General features: G+C 37.8%; 1 protein-coding gene across 2 annotated transcripts; it reads right to left on the bottom strand.

The window, feature by feature from the left end:
* Positions 1-924: 924 nt before the first annotated feature.
* On the bottom strand, positions 925-14886 carry LOC147184628 (uncharacterized). Of its 2 annotated transcripts, XM_086069811.1 has the most exons (7): positions 14650-14886; positions 13931-14578; positions 9879-10147; positions 9591-9659; positions 1730-1781; positions 1413-1449; positions 925-1322 (listed from the first exon to the last, which is right to left on the bottom strand). In XM_086069811.1, exons 2-7 carry the CDS (start codon positions 14499-14501, stop codon positions 1280-1282), a joined length of 1041 nt encoding a protein of 346 aa, XP_085925937.1. In that variant the 5' UTR covers positions 14502-14578; positions 14650-14886; the 3' UTR covers positions 925-1279. The 2 variants fall into 2 exon arrangements, with proteins under 2 accessions (XP_085925937.1, XP_085925930.1); XM_086069804.1 differs by having other exon boundaries at positions 13931-14886.
* Positions 14887-15176: the final 290 nt, after the last annotated feature.

Here is a 15176-nt window from a genome sequence, read left to right as displayed (position 1 = left end):
TTTCAAAGATAACCTTGCCAGCAAGCTGAATTCTTGCGGTATTTCTGAGTTCACAAACTCCGGAGAATATATCCTATACCGTTCCCGCTGATAAGTATAAGTAACTATTTAACCTTTTTGTGGTCGGACAAATCAGGCTTTGTCTAGGACAGGACGAAACCAAAAAGCGCAGATGGCGGGGTGTTGGTGGGGATGGGGGTGGGGGGATACGATGGCCGCGGTTAAACAAACCTAACAGACGAATGGATGCCGCAATTAATTCTGTTCTCGAAGAATTACTCACCGTTTCCTTGTTGAATGTTGAACAGCAAGAGGCGTTTTGTGCATTTTCAGCTGGTAAAGAGATGTTCGTACTTCCCCCCAACCCCAAACAACAAAAGCACATTTGGTGTAACACAATAGAAACACATCTGAGTCTGTTGGAAAGTTGATCCAAGTCGCCGACTTGCGATTCCGTGACGTCAGTGAATACTATCTATAGTGCCTCATCAGTCATAAACCTCACCACATCATTATATATATTAGACAGTCAATAGAACACTAATGAAAATGTACCCTCCTTTAATTACACATATTATTTTTGTATTCGAGTGGCACACTATTTAATATTTCTCAACAGCTGGGCTTCGTTTGATCATTTAACAAATAACACAAATACATTAAGGTCTTATTCTCACAATTGACAGTGCTCAGCATAAATTAGTACACCCCAACAGGGTTGTAAGAACACATTCAGTTTCCTTTCAGAATCAAGAATTTCTATGGAATACTATAATACAAAATACTCTGGGCCATTGATTGGCATCAAGATTTGTTCATTAGTACACACACACAAAAGTAGTTTTCTTAACAAATCTATTAAAGAAGATTTTGCACAAATAAGTAGACCCCCCCCCCCCCCCCCCAAAAAAAAAAAGACTGGCAACAGGCCTAGCAGACATGTTGATATTCATAAAAGTCATGGAGGTAATAGAAAATACTAGACACAGTTGTTGCTGTTATGGGATGAATTGTTTTTATTTATTTTTTTGCATTAGTTAATTGGATTAAACTAAGGATTTTGTAATCTATGTTATCTGTTATCAACCTTATTTTCATGTTATGAGTTATGTTATGAGTAATAAAATCTTTAAATTTTTCGAAGCAGGTGTACTCATATATGCTGAGCACTGTATATTAAGTCACCAGAGACTTTCCCAAGTGACCAAAAAAGAATAAATTAAAAAAAGGCAATCAGAAGTGAAGGTGAGTCATTCGATTGGCCACATGAAGGCAGCCCTCAGTTGTTGTCATCCTCCTCCTCAAAGACATCCGCAACAGTCCTATGGATTGAGACACGAAAAGTAGATTCCATACAATGATTTGGAAATTAGTTAATTACGTGTTAATTTTAATAGACTCAATTAACTCACTTGTAGATTGACCCAGTCACTTTGTCAAGGAAGCCCCCTGGAGGAAAAATAATTATTTGTGTCATCATTGTTGCCCTTCTAATGACTAATATTATATAAATATAAACACACTACATAAATATTTGTTTCAGTTAATTGCAAAATTACAGGGAAAAAAATACTCTAGACTACAAAAAACAATGTCACTGTGATGCAACAGGTGATGTCATCTGTTGTCTTCAATGTACTGTATCTGGCAAACATTCAAGCATTTAAAGATTCTCTTATAAGACATTATCCTATACTTGAGAAATTTGGTCAGTTTAATAGTCACTTACCAGGTTGGCAGAGAGTTTGACATGCGGGACACACATGGCAGAAACTGCACATCTGGGAAAAGAATGAACAAAATCAACAGTCAACTCATAATGTGTTGGACTGACACCTAACATGTCTGCCTCCTAACCTTGTAAGTAATTATATAGATGAAAGTAGCAGTATTTAATAAGTAAAGTATTAGAGTGGTGTAGATATATGTGTCATTCAGTAATATACAACCTGACTGGCCGATATTGTACTGTACATGTGAAGCATTACAGCAGAGTTAATCAAATCACCTTCCAAATTTCACCCACTGTCCCGCCCTTTAACTCATTCTAACCCAAAAACGTGTAAATACGTTTTTAATACTTTGTCCTTCACTCCCAAAAACATATTTATACGTTTTGTTTTGGATGTGTTTTTTATGCAAGAACATACAGAATGCTTTGATGCAGCTTCTGACATGAAGAGGTGGCTTAAAGTAGTGCTAGTCATTTTCAACATCTCTGTGAATAATGATGAAGCTATATTCTAATGCTAATTGCTGCAAAACAGAAACAGATAGAAATATACTTTTTTTCCTGATAAAAGAAGAGACTCTAATCTTTCTTTTCATAGCAATAGAACACAATATTCCGTGTGCCTTGGAAAATCAGTCAAAATCCAGTAAAACAGCCGGCCGGGTTCAGTGAAAATAGCTGGGAGTCAATGAGTTACTTAACTTATTCTATTTAATAATCAGTTTGTGAAGAAACCACTGAATCATCATGTGAGGTTAGGAAACTGTACACAGTGCAGTATCATGTAAATTGTAAAACTTGTCAAGTGACAACTTTGCTTCATAACACTCACAGCATTCAAGGATAGATATGCAAATGTTCACCATCAACACAGTCTAAAACTGTACTATACAATGGCAGCATCCCACTTCACTTCATTATGACATGCATGATTTCATAATTCCAGAAGTTCTTTTTCAAACCTATTGACTTATTGATGTATTTAGTTGTAATCTTTTTTACATTGGATGTTTTGAAAGCAAATTATTCCTAGAAATCAAGTTCTGCTCCTTTGTTAACGAACAAATGTTTTATATACAAATCACACTCCTCCCCCTCATTTCCTTCTGTGTGTACTGTATTTTAACATCACCAGTTTCATCCCTCAGGTGGCCGTGGGGTCGTTCAATGCCAAATCGCCCAGTGGGTTTAATCAAGCAGATTTTGATTTTGATGAAACTTCGTGGACTTGATAATCGTGATGACAAAACACTAAATCTCAAATTCTAGGTCAATCGGAGTTTGGGAGCCATATATATTCATTTCTTTGTAGGAGATGAGATTAGGGAGATGGAGTACATAGCAGACTCCCCGCTTCATGCCTCCTCAGACAAGATGACGTTTGTTGATTGGCTCGTGTTAAGTTATTAACATTGTTTTTCAGTTTTAAATTATATTTTAGCCGTTTATAATTATGTTAACTCAGTATGGCTGTATGAATAGACCTATATTCTTATCTGTGTTACTTTCATGAGAAAGAGCAACGGGTCTGTCTATTCATTTCGTAATCTAAAGGGAGGTTCCGGGGATTTTGCTGTGTCACCAAGGGAGTCAGGCTTATTATTATTGTATTCTTTTAATCTGATTTATACCCATGGGAACGGATTCTCTTGTATTCAGTTGTAACCAGGTGTGTTGTGGGCTGACCTTTTTTTGAACCCTTTTTGTGAATAAATAACGATGTGAGCTGGAGAGAAAGAGCCACATTTGAACGAAGCACTGCTTGGGTGACTTTAAATGTGCGACCAGAAGCTTCTGGTTAATTAAAACCTTTGCAAAGGAACTCCTTCAACAGAATCTCACCATTCAGTTAATTGAACACGCAAAGAGTACAATACTTAATATTGTCTACTCTAACAAATGGTGACCGCCGACGCTGAATTATAACGAATGGTCTCCTCCGTTGAACCAAACGGAAGGTGTTATTCTGACGTGGAACAAGCTGCGGCGTTCAAGGACGGGCGGAACTTCTAGGCCTAAATAAATAAAGTACGGTAAGTGGAGATCTTTATCCACGTAGAAGAAGTTTTGTCTGTCTGGTCCGCTGCAGCTGGTTTTTTCGTCTTCCAAAATTGTCTAAATTTTAAAAGAGATCTGTGTGAACGAGTGTAGTTTGATGTCGTTCTATTGTGAGTTGTGATAATTCCGACGATATTGAACTAAACACGTTGTGGAGTGGTGCATTTGAAAGTGACGTGATGCAGACTCGAAGTGATGAAGCTTTTTTTGTACAGGAAGAAATAGCGGTTAATTTTTTGATTTGTTTTGTTTTTCGTCAACGCTATGAAGAATCCTTAGACCATAATATATATTGAAGATTATGGTATGCGCTCTGCTTTTTAAGCAGTTTTGGCCGATTTGGGGACGAGTATCATATTTGTTCATGGCTCTTATTGAAAAAGTCCTATTTACACGTAATATGTTTTTTTGAAAAAGCGCCTGTTTGAAATTGAACAGAAAAGGGTCCAGGTTGATTACAGTAATAATTGGATTTGTGTTACTGTATTTGCAATCGAGAGATTACGTGTAACTTTTATTTATTTTTTTTGGCGCTTTTATTGTGGTTTGAGGTCAGGATTCCCGTTTGAATTTCTTTTGTTCCACGGTTGAGTTCGTTAGCACGTGATAAATTTCATTATTTAATAAAGCGCCTTGCAGAAATTTTGCAATAAAGGGAGAACAGTTTAGCTCAGCGGGATTGGGTAACCGCTGTGTATAAACGAGAGGTCACGTGATTCTTATGTGTGTCTGTGTGTGGCCATATGTGTTAACATATTGAACTATTAATATTGAAAGTGAGACGTCACTGTATTGAATCCGGAAGTAAACATAAAAACTACAAATAAAATGGAGGCGATTTCGACCCGGATACAGAATGGTTTGTCCTGAATGCGTTTCCGGTTCAGCGAAAAATAAAAGCGTCGATGAACAATGAAAAAACGAACTATGGATCGATTGTATACAAAGCTTTCGCTGGACAAAATGGTATGTCAGACTTTTGTATTTTCTTTGTTGGTAATGGAAAAAGGCTGAATTTGATGCTAAAATGACTCCAGCATTTGTGGAGCAGTTTACGGATGGGTTGTTCAAAGTTACCCGTTTACTGAAATCACCGTATAAAACTGCAGTTTGAATGCTATAAGATTTGTAGACAACGAATTGAAGGAATAACACCGTTTATTTTTTTTTATAATGACTGAAGAGTGTGCGTATGCATTTGAGTGTGTGACCTAGCTTCAAAAAAAAAGGTGGGGGTTTGTAAGTGAGAAGTGTGCATATGGGGATTTTGTTTGTTTTTCTTTAATATTTTAACTAAGTTTGGTGTTGTTTTGTGTGAGATGATACTGTTGTGATAGTGGCGTTTGTTTTATTAATGGGAATATGATAAAATATTTTGTGTGATTTATAATGTTAAGATTCCTCCCCCCCCCCCCTTCCCCCGTTTCTAGGTTAGAAAAAAAGGTGGGGGCTGGGCTGTGCGCTGTGAGCATAATGTGTCCTCGTAATGGGACTCTTTTTTTGTCAAAATGGTAAGAGAGGAATGATAAACAATATAAAATAAGTAATAGTATTTGACTGAGCTAATAAATCTTTACACTTTAATGATTGATGACGATGGTTAATTTGTTAACTTTCCCTTTTCGGGACAAATGATATAATTATGTCTATATCTTTATAGCTGTGGCTGGAAGTAAGAATAAGGAGTTATGAATGTTTTTGGATTTTTAATATTTTTTTTTTGAGTGTGTCATTTCAGAAACTGATGTTTGAGTTCCAAGGCAGATGAGGGTTTGATGGCCTTCACTGATGCGCCCCAGCTGCTGATACGTTGTATGGCTAGTAGCTATTTGAAGGGGTATTGAAAAAAAAAAAAAGAGAAATGAATAAAGAGGCTGTGTTTTTTACGAAACATTTTTGAGAAAGCAGTCTTGCTATGATCCCATATCCTCAGTCTGGCATTTTTAAAGCATTGTATCAACGAATGTGCATTTTTTGATCAGGTGAGCTCTCAGAAAGACTGTGTGTCATCGGATCCACATTGCAGACAGCGTCTGAATGGATGTGGCAGAGATCAAAGGTCTAAAGCCGCAGAGCAACAGTCTTCTCGTCCTGTGCCTAAGAAAAACATGATGTTCAAATTCCTCAATGCCCAGTGACTGTGTATACGCCTCATTTTAGTGACTTCTCCCCTATGGCTGTTTTGCATCCAGAGGAAATCTAAATGCCTGCTCTGAACATTGCTGCCACAGCAGCCGCCCTGCTGGCCAGGGTTGAACATTGACAACAGCTGCCGTCCTGCCTTTTGCTGGGGGTCTGGACAAAGAAAGTTGGTGGTCAGAATGAGATGTGATCCATTCAGTAAAATGCTACATGGTGATATGCAAGGCATTTTTAATGTGTTGAGTGGGGAACTGTGATCTATAGCAAGATATTTCAGGAAATTGAAAACGACATATGTAAATTTGAAATGAGGGATTGAGAAAATTTATTTCAATCTATAGCCTACTAAATTTTTGCCTATATTTTTGGGAGAATCAGTTTCTGAATTGGTACAATGGGAATTTTATTAATATGTTATGATATGATATATTTTTATTTTCCCCGTGAGGAACTTTTTTGGACTTCGTCCAGCTGCAGCTATAGTATAAAATAAATAATAGAATAAAATGAGTAGTAACAAGTAAAAGACTAACTAAGAGTTTGATGGCTAAGTTTGATTTTTTTTTAACAGCACTGTGATTTATAAATCCCAGAAATATTTTGTGTGCTGTGTTTTTTATGAGCCCCGCTAATATGTGAAAGATTAGCAGTTTGAAGATGATTTTTAGTTTGATTAAATCTAGGAAATGGTAGATATTTGTAAATTTTGTGTGATTTTATCCTCCGCCCCACTAATCTATAAAAGAGGTGAGGTTGATTGGCAGTTTAAATAATTTTCGGGACTCTAGGAGAATTAGAGTAATATGGTTACCTCTATTTTTATGGCCCCAAAGTCATCATATATTAGTGTCTTAAGTTGTATCTGCTTATGTTTAGTTTTATAGTGTTTTGTAGCTCTTTTGTTTATCTCATAGCCTGATTTAGAGGGTTGAGTTATTTATGACGTCTTTTGAGTCATGAGGTCTCTATTTTGTCCTCCCTTTATCTTGACATGTTTGAAAAAATCAGTGGATCTTTGTCAAATGAGGGAGTTTATGTTTAAGAATTTAACCAATGTAGACGAGTTAGAAAATTTAAATCAAACTTGAAAACGAAATTAAAAAGGTTGTGGGGTATCGGCCTACACTCCAATTGACAGGATGAGTTTGAAAATGATAATTCACAGTTTGAATATGAAGAAATCTATCAGAGGAAATCGATCGCAAAGTAAGTCTGAAGCAAGCAAGGACAATAATGCATATTCGCCGAATGAAGGTAATTATATTATATTATATCTTTTATCTCAGAATCAAATTTGAAAAATGTAATGTTTGGAGCCCAGTGTTTGCAAAAGAGTATAGATAATATGAATATATGTGAGTTTTTCCCAGCATGCCAGGATTCGGCCGGTCATGGGATTCTGGGAAGAGAATAAGAGATATGAAAGGCACAGTTATGCAAATTTAGAACAAATTAAGTCATGGTAAAAAAATTACCTATTATTGAACAAAACCTATTTGAAAGATAAATATTTACAAGCTCTGTCTTATATTAATGAATGAGCGAATGTCATTCAACTCAATCAAAGGCTGGGCTCTATTTTAATGTCACAAAAATAGATATTTTCCTGTTCCAACAGCACAGGACCTACGGATCTTAATCAAATAACATTTATTAATCCCAACTAACAAAAACTATCAGGGTTTTTTCCCCCAAATAAAATTTATGTGAGTTTATGAGAAACTAAAAATGAAAAGTTTCTGCACTCAGGAGAACGGCCCCAGGGGGTTGATGAGGAGAAATTCCACAACTGGAAAGGAGACGTGCCAGGCTCGGCCATCTCATCAACTGATGCTCTCAGGTTGAAAGGAGAGAGAAATTCCACAACTGGAGCATCAATCTTATCACCTCCGACCTGGAGCCACGTCAGCTGACCCAGTGATCGTTTTGGAGCGGCCGTTCCGGAGCTGCCGTTTGAGGACATCAGTCAACGGATCAAGAGCAAGTGCCTTTTCTTGGGCAATCATTCCTTTGATCAGTCACATTTTGGGCAGAATAATCCCAGGTGACAAATCGAAGAATTTGGGTAGTCTACCCCAAATTCTTAAAGAAGAGACGAACTATTGCGACACTCTTTTCATTAAAAAAAAAAAAAAAAAAAAAAAAGACCTTCAAAGAACTTCATCACAAGATGGCTTCAAAGAACACATATTCGTCTGCCGATACATTGCGACACTTTTTAATGAACAACATTTTATGTTAAGCCTCACATATGCTATGCTTATTTCACTAAAAATCTTTTAAATGTATCAAATTGTTTTTTAATGTCATATGATTGCTAAACTACCTCCTCTTCTGCTAAAGGGATGTTTTAAGGATAATTATTTTTACCACACAACCATTGAAAAAAAATGTTTTAATGTGTTGAGCTCTTATGAGCTCAAATGAGGGATTGTTAAGTTATTAACATTGTTTTTCAGTTTTAAATTATATTTTAGCCGTTTATAATTATATTAACTCAGTATGGCTGTATGAATAGACCTATATTCTTATCTGTGTTACTTTCATGAGAAAGAGCAACGGGTCTGTCTATTCATTTCGTAATCTAAAGGGAGGTTCCGGGGATTTTGCTGTGTCACCAAGGGAGTCAGGCTTATTATTATTGTATTCTTTTAATCTGATTTATACCCATGGGAACGGATTCTCTTGTATTCAGTTGTAACCAGGTGTGTTGTGGGCTGACCTTTTTTTGAACCCTTTTTGTGAATAAATAACGATGTGAGCTGGAGAGAAAGAGCCACATTTGAACGAAGCACTGCTTGGGTGACTTTAAATGTGCGACCAGAAGCTTCTGGTTAATTAAAACCTTTGCAAAGGAACTCCTTCAACAGAATCTCACCATTCAGTTAATTGAACACGCAAAGAGTACAATACTTAATATTGTCTACTCTAACACTCGCCAGCAGCGTCACCAAACACTTGTTAACTTTAATGGTTAACTAATTGTACTTATGCCAAAACACGTCATAGTCCCCAAAAAAAAAAAAAGTATATTGATCATAACCTCCAGGAACCCTCGCCGTACACACTTGCGAATGGCAGAACCCAGGATGCTTTTTTCCACCCAATTTTGGTAACATTTCATATCTATCGGTGATCCATCGTACCAACTAGCTGCAGCTAGCTAGCGCTAAGAGCGTTAGCAAACTCCCTTTGTGCTAAGACAACGTCAGAGGCAAACGGCAAAGTAACAGAAAAGGCATTGAAACACTACCGAGCTGAGCTTTATTGACTGGTTGCTTAACTGTTTAATTTAATGCTCATTAGCTGGCTAGACATTCCCATACACACGCTCGGATGTCGCTCTTGCACAGTACACGTTATAAAACACTGTGCACCACCCACACATTACGTAAAAACGTATTACGTAAAACACGTGTTTACACACGAATCCGACAATTCTGATTCTGCATTAATTTGTAGTTTGCATCTAGTGTAGGAAAATGCTGGTGTGAATGATATGAGGACACTCTATAAGTGTGACTTGCTGCTGAATTGTCATTTGATTATTTCCACTCAATTTGTCTTATTGCCGTTTTCAAGGCTTTTGTATTTACAGTACAATAAATAATAACAAGGCTGAGAACATACTGATTGTAAGCTTCGTTGAATGTCTCACCTTGCAGTCATCACAGTGTTCCGACTTGTCTCCTTCTTCACAAGGACATTTATCACAGCTGTCACAGTGCTGAAAGGAGATCACGAGCCAAAAGTGTCACATATCATATAACAGAACCTATAGAGTCTGAAAGTGGATACATTTGCAGAACAAGTAATGCAAATAAGGTGGGGATTTTGACATTTTAGCGGAAATTTGATTTTGAAGTCATTGTTATTCAGTGTCAACTGCTTTATTAAATGTTGCCACAATTCGTTCATTAGTGTATAAAGTCTGAGGCGGACTTGCCTCACAGAATTCGCAGTATGCACAGACAGAGCCTTTGTGATATTTTCCATCGTCATCGTCGTCATCATCATCGTCATCATCATCATCATCGTCGTCGTCGTCATCATCTTTGTTGTTGTCATCGTCATCATCGTCGTCATCATCGTCGTCATCTTCGTCGTCATCGTCGTCGTCATCATCGTCGTCATCATCATCATCGTCGTCATCATCATCATCGTCGTCATCATCATCATCGTCTTCATCATCATCATCGTCGTCGTCATCATCATCTGTAAATATGGTCAACATACACAATCTAAAGTGATCAACAAACATCATAAGCTTTCCTCACTACACATAAAATATATCTCTTTAAACTAAGTCAGTATTGTAAGTCGTGTTACATTATAATTATCTGATAAAAGTGGTCAGAATTATATGTGTAAATTGTTTGTTTGATATCTATTGCCTTTTCTATTTGTGTACTGTATTAATTTTACCACAGTTGGCTCATACATATTGTAAACGCGTAAAAGTGTGTCTATAAGTGAGCTTGTAAACATGCAGCAATGTGAGCCATATCTTGTACTAATGGTGTCCTTTTTTCTTTTCTTTTTACAGTACACTTGGTGCTGAATTCCATTTGCAGCGGGTACAACTCACCTTGAATTTCCTCAGCGACTCCCTTGATTGTAATAAGATCTGTGCATGCATGTAATTTAAGAAGGCACGATTCAAACTCACAGTTTCACAATTCTTAAAAAAAATCAGTTCTGTTGAAGCAATATTCAGATTAAACACATTATTACAGGCTGTAATGCGTTGAATGCTAGAAATATGCTGCTTTTAGTCATATTTTACATTTGTGTACAATTTATTTATTTAATGATTTAAAGTAGGTTTAAAGACATATGGACAGTGATGATTTCTCTTTGTACAACACATGTTCACAGTCAACACAAAACTGCTTTGTCAATAAGAAAGAAAAAAAAGAAGAAAAAAAAGCATAAAACCATTTCATCTCTTGAAAAGTTGACATTTAACAAAGCTCTTAGATATTTCTCTCTTTTCCCAAATACTCTCTCCCTGAAGGCTGGGCAGCAATTCATTTAATCAATACAATAATTAATGGGAAAACATGCCCTTAAAAATTGAAATTAGTCCACAATCATTGTAAAATTATTACAGTGCCAAACGAACATTTAGAGGTCACAAAGCTACTGCATTAAAAATTGCTTAATATTATTGTTACATGTATAAAAAAAAAAAACTTTAAAAAAGTTCCACATATGCATTGAAATGTCACAATTTGGTGTTATTTCATTGTTTTGGGGGGGGGAAAAGCCTATTTGTTCAGCAGTGGCACAGATGTTCTACAGAGAAAGAGAGAGATACTGAAGAAAGAGAGAAACTTATCTCCTATTAAGCCAGCCAGTTTATAATTTAAAGGGTTATAGAATCCAATGTTGAGTCGTAACGTGTAAAATCTCAAATTTTTGTAACTTAAAAACATTTTTATTAATTTTTTTAATATATTAATTTCCAAAGTGGCCCTCCTGCACCTCCCCTCAAGCTTAAATCTCCCTCTCAGTATATTGAGTAGGACATTTCAACCCTCAATCAGTCTCTCTTTCTCTGTAGACTCACATGAACAGGACAAAAATGCAGGAAAATCCAAATTTCAAAAGAAAAGAAAAAAAGGATGTTCCCAGAAAAGGAAGCATTCTTTCCTTTGAAACATGTTCAAAAGACTCGAAGAGAAAATCAATGGCTGTTATCCAAAACAGGCTCAGATGTAAAATTGTCTTTTTGTGCTTGCAATCTCTCTCTCTCTCATACAATTACTCCTGCAGTCCCCAAGTTCATATCTAGTGTACTGTACGAGGAACTTCAGACAGATGGGCTTCAGGTGGGCCAGTTCAATTCCCCCAAAGTGCTCATAACTCTAAAATTAAGTAGGGAAAAGAACAAAGTGTAAGAGGCAGGAAGGAACATTGGCAAGCTAGAAAGGGGTGGAGGAGGGACTTTGACGAAATGATATGAATTCTAAAGACAACTGACAGAGATGATCAGGTTGATATGACATTAGCAAGATGGGAGGAGCAAGGTTTATCCTCCCCCTCTCTCTTTTCATCTCATGCACTAGCTTCCTACTACTACTACTACTACCGGTACTTAACTCATTCTCAAACCCCAAAACGTGCAAACGTGCAAACGTGCAAACGTGTTTTTTTAATACTTTGTCCTTCACTCCCAAAAACTTATTTACACATTTTTTAAAACTTTTTTTTAAATGCAAGAGCATACAGAAGGCTTTGCTGTAGCTTCTGACATGGAAAAAACAACAACAACAACCAGCCAGCAGGTGGCAGCAGAGTATAAGAGATCAGCCAGGGCCATGTTGCAACAAGCTCTTTTTTTGGTCTTTTCACCAGGACAGTGAATATTGCTGAAACTTAGCAAAATTCTAATGCTAATTTGCTTCAAAGCAAAAACAGATACAAATATACTTTTTTTCCTGATGAAAGAGACTCTTATCTTTCTTTTGATAGGTTCCATGCTTTTGAGGAATAGAACACAATATTCTGTGGGCCTTGCAAAATCTATCAAAATTCAGTAAAACAGCCGGGAGTGAAGGGGGTTGCTTCAGTGAAAATTGCTGGGAGTGAATGAGTTAAGAGTATGGGGAAACCAAATTGGGCTTTATTTTGTTTTTCAGTTTCAAACTGACTGACTTGGAACAAACAGCATGCTATTGTTGGTCAGTGGCAACGACATGTGCCCTAAGATTGGCTATCAACCAGTTGGGCCATTGTGTACCCCACCTCTTGTCCAAAGACACCTGGGATAATCTCCAGATCTCGCTATTATTATGAATTCACACTTTTTACAGGCATATTCATCAAATGTATCCTCAGCATTTAATCCATCACACTAATGAACATAGCAAGCACACAGGAAAATACACACACTAAGGAAGTTACCAACAAGCACAAGGGCTAATAGCTTACAGGAACTAAGGGCTAGTGTGTCTATTTCTGGCAAATGCTTTGCCCAAACAAGTTGAATCTATCTGATGCTTCTTTGAATAAGTAGATCCAAGGACAAGCTACTATAGGCGTTTCTGTCTGAAATAGTCAAACAGTGCTAATGCTAGCATAGCGTACCCCTTGACATGAGTACAAATGTTCCTCCTGGGGAAGTACTGATTCCACTCACATGCTCTAACACTAATTAAGTACACAACAAGCATTAATGGGTTACAAGTACAACTTCAAACGTTAGAGAAAAAAATATCAAGACCAGTGTTTTACCAAAGAAACATTCTCTAGCAACCAAGTTTGGCAAACCCTGATATAAGACAAAGGAGTTGCTTGGAATATGAGAAACTGCTACACGACTTATGTTAGAAATGTCCATCTATCCATCCATTTACTGTACCATGTACTTGTCCTCATTAGAGTCAAAGGTGAGCTGGAGCCTATCCTACCTGACTATTGACAATTCCGAGCTTAAGTCAAAATGGCAGTCAACTCGGTGACATGACTCTCTCCATCCATTTGAAAAGCATTGGACTATGGATCCTTGTAATTTGATTTGTGAGGATTATCTTGATTTCAAAATGTGATGAAAGGTCGCTTGGCTACTATAACAATCTGCCTGGTTTGTATGATAGTCACAGGCAAAAGCAATACAATACGCTGTTTGTTTTCACAGTATAAAGGAAGCATTTACACTGCGTTGGGCAAATATCACAAATGCCCGGATGTTCGGAATTGTCAATAGGCGAGAGGTGGGTTATCATATGTCGACAAACAACAATCCACACTCACATTCACAATGGACAATTTCGAATCTTCAATGAACTTAACATGCATGCCTTTGGAATGTGCTAGGAGGCCTCATTAAAATAACATGATGTAAAAAAAAAAAAAAAAATTACCCTTAGTTATTTGTTAACTCAGAATTTGTTTGTAAAAATAGTGGCCAAAATAAAAATAAATCCAGGAAGAAGGAAGTGGTCTGACATAACATGAAAAAGCTATTTTACGTGAACATACGCATGAACTGACCTTCATGATCATCATCGTCGTCATCATCATCGTCGTCATCATCATCGTCGTCGTCATCATCGTCGTCGTCATCATCGTCATCATCATCATCATCGTCGTCATCATCATCGTCGTCATCGTCGTCGTCATCATCGTCGTCATCGTCGTCATCATCATCGTCGTCATCATCATCGTCGTCATCATCGTCGTCATCGTCGTCATCGTCGTCGTCGTCATCGTCATCGTCGTCGTCATCGTCGTCTTCATCGTCGTCGTCATCGTCGTCGTCATCGTCGTCATCGTCGTCATCGTCGTCATCGTCGTCATCGTCGTCATCATCGTCGTCATCATCATCATCATCATCATCATCATCATCATCGTCGTCGTCATCATCATCATCATCGTCGTCATCATCATCATCGTCGTCATCATCTCCATCCTCATCGTCATCATCATCGTCGTCGTCGGCCACCAGGCCTTGCTCAGAGTGGAATGGCAGATCCTGCGCTTTAGCCACAGGAGCCAGCGGGGTGTGGAAGGAGCAGAGCAGCGCCATCAGCAGCGCGAGAATCAGGCTTCTTAAGGATGCCATGTCCAAAGACAAGACTGGGCCAGCTAACAAGAAATAAACCTGAATTCACGGCAGAAGTTCGCAACTCTTGTTCAGGCCTGCGAACACACACACACCCTCAGAAACTCAAAACCGCTCTCAAGTACCCGTTACACAGTGAAGAAATTACACTAGCTCGTAGGGCATCCAATTAGCAAGCTCCTGTAAATGGAAAATATTCCAAGATGAGTTCCAGGTACGTGTTCCCAGTTTCCACACAACAGTCCTTTGACTGCAAATAGTCCTGGATTTGAATCTCAGTTTTCAGTCAGCACTTTTATGAGAGCCGTCAGTGACAGGTCAGTGTTGGAGACCCTGCCAGAAGTAGACTGAAAAAGCGTGAGACCGACCCATGGGGTAAGATGATAAGAAAGGACTGGCGGGGGGTGGTTAAGACTGACTGACAGGGGCAAATGTTGGTGGGCAGGCTTGCATCCATAAGTTGCTCAGGGTAGAGGGATTTATTAAAAGGAAGGGGAGTATAAAGAACAGGTGAAGCTCACTGGCTTTCCATTATCATCATCAAATCTACTTTTTGTTCGGACCAAAGAGATACATCTATAGTCCTAAACTGTGAAAGTCATGCATGTATTGTGTCCCCAAATGAAATGCGCCCTGTAAACGCCCTGTTGGTCGCTGGGTTTATTGGAAAATAAG

The sequence above is a fragment of the Leptonotus elevatus genome, chromosome 1 (assembly GCF_054856555.1).
Source record: "Leptonotus elevatus isolate MCC_2025b chromosome 1, RoL_Lele_1.0, whole genome shotgun sequence".
Classification (NCBI taxonomy): Eukaryota; Metazoa; Chordata; class Actinopteri; order Syngnathiformes; family Syngnathidae; genus Leptonotus; species Leptonotus elevatus.
This window is presented reverse-complemented; position numbering and strand designations above follow the sequence as displayed.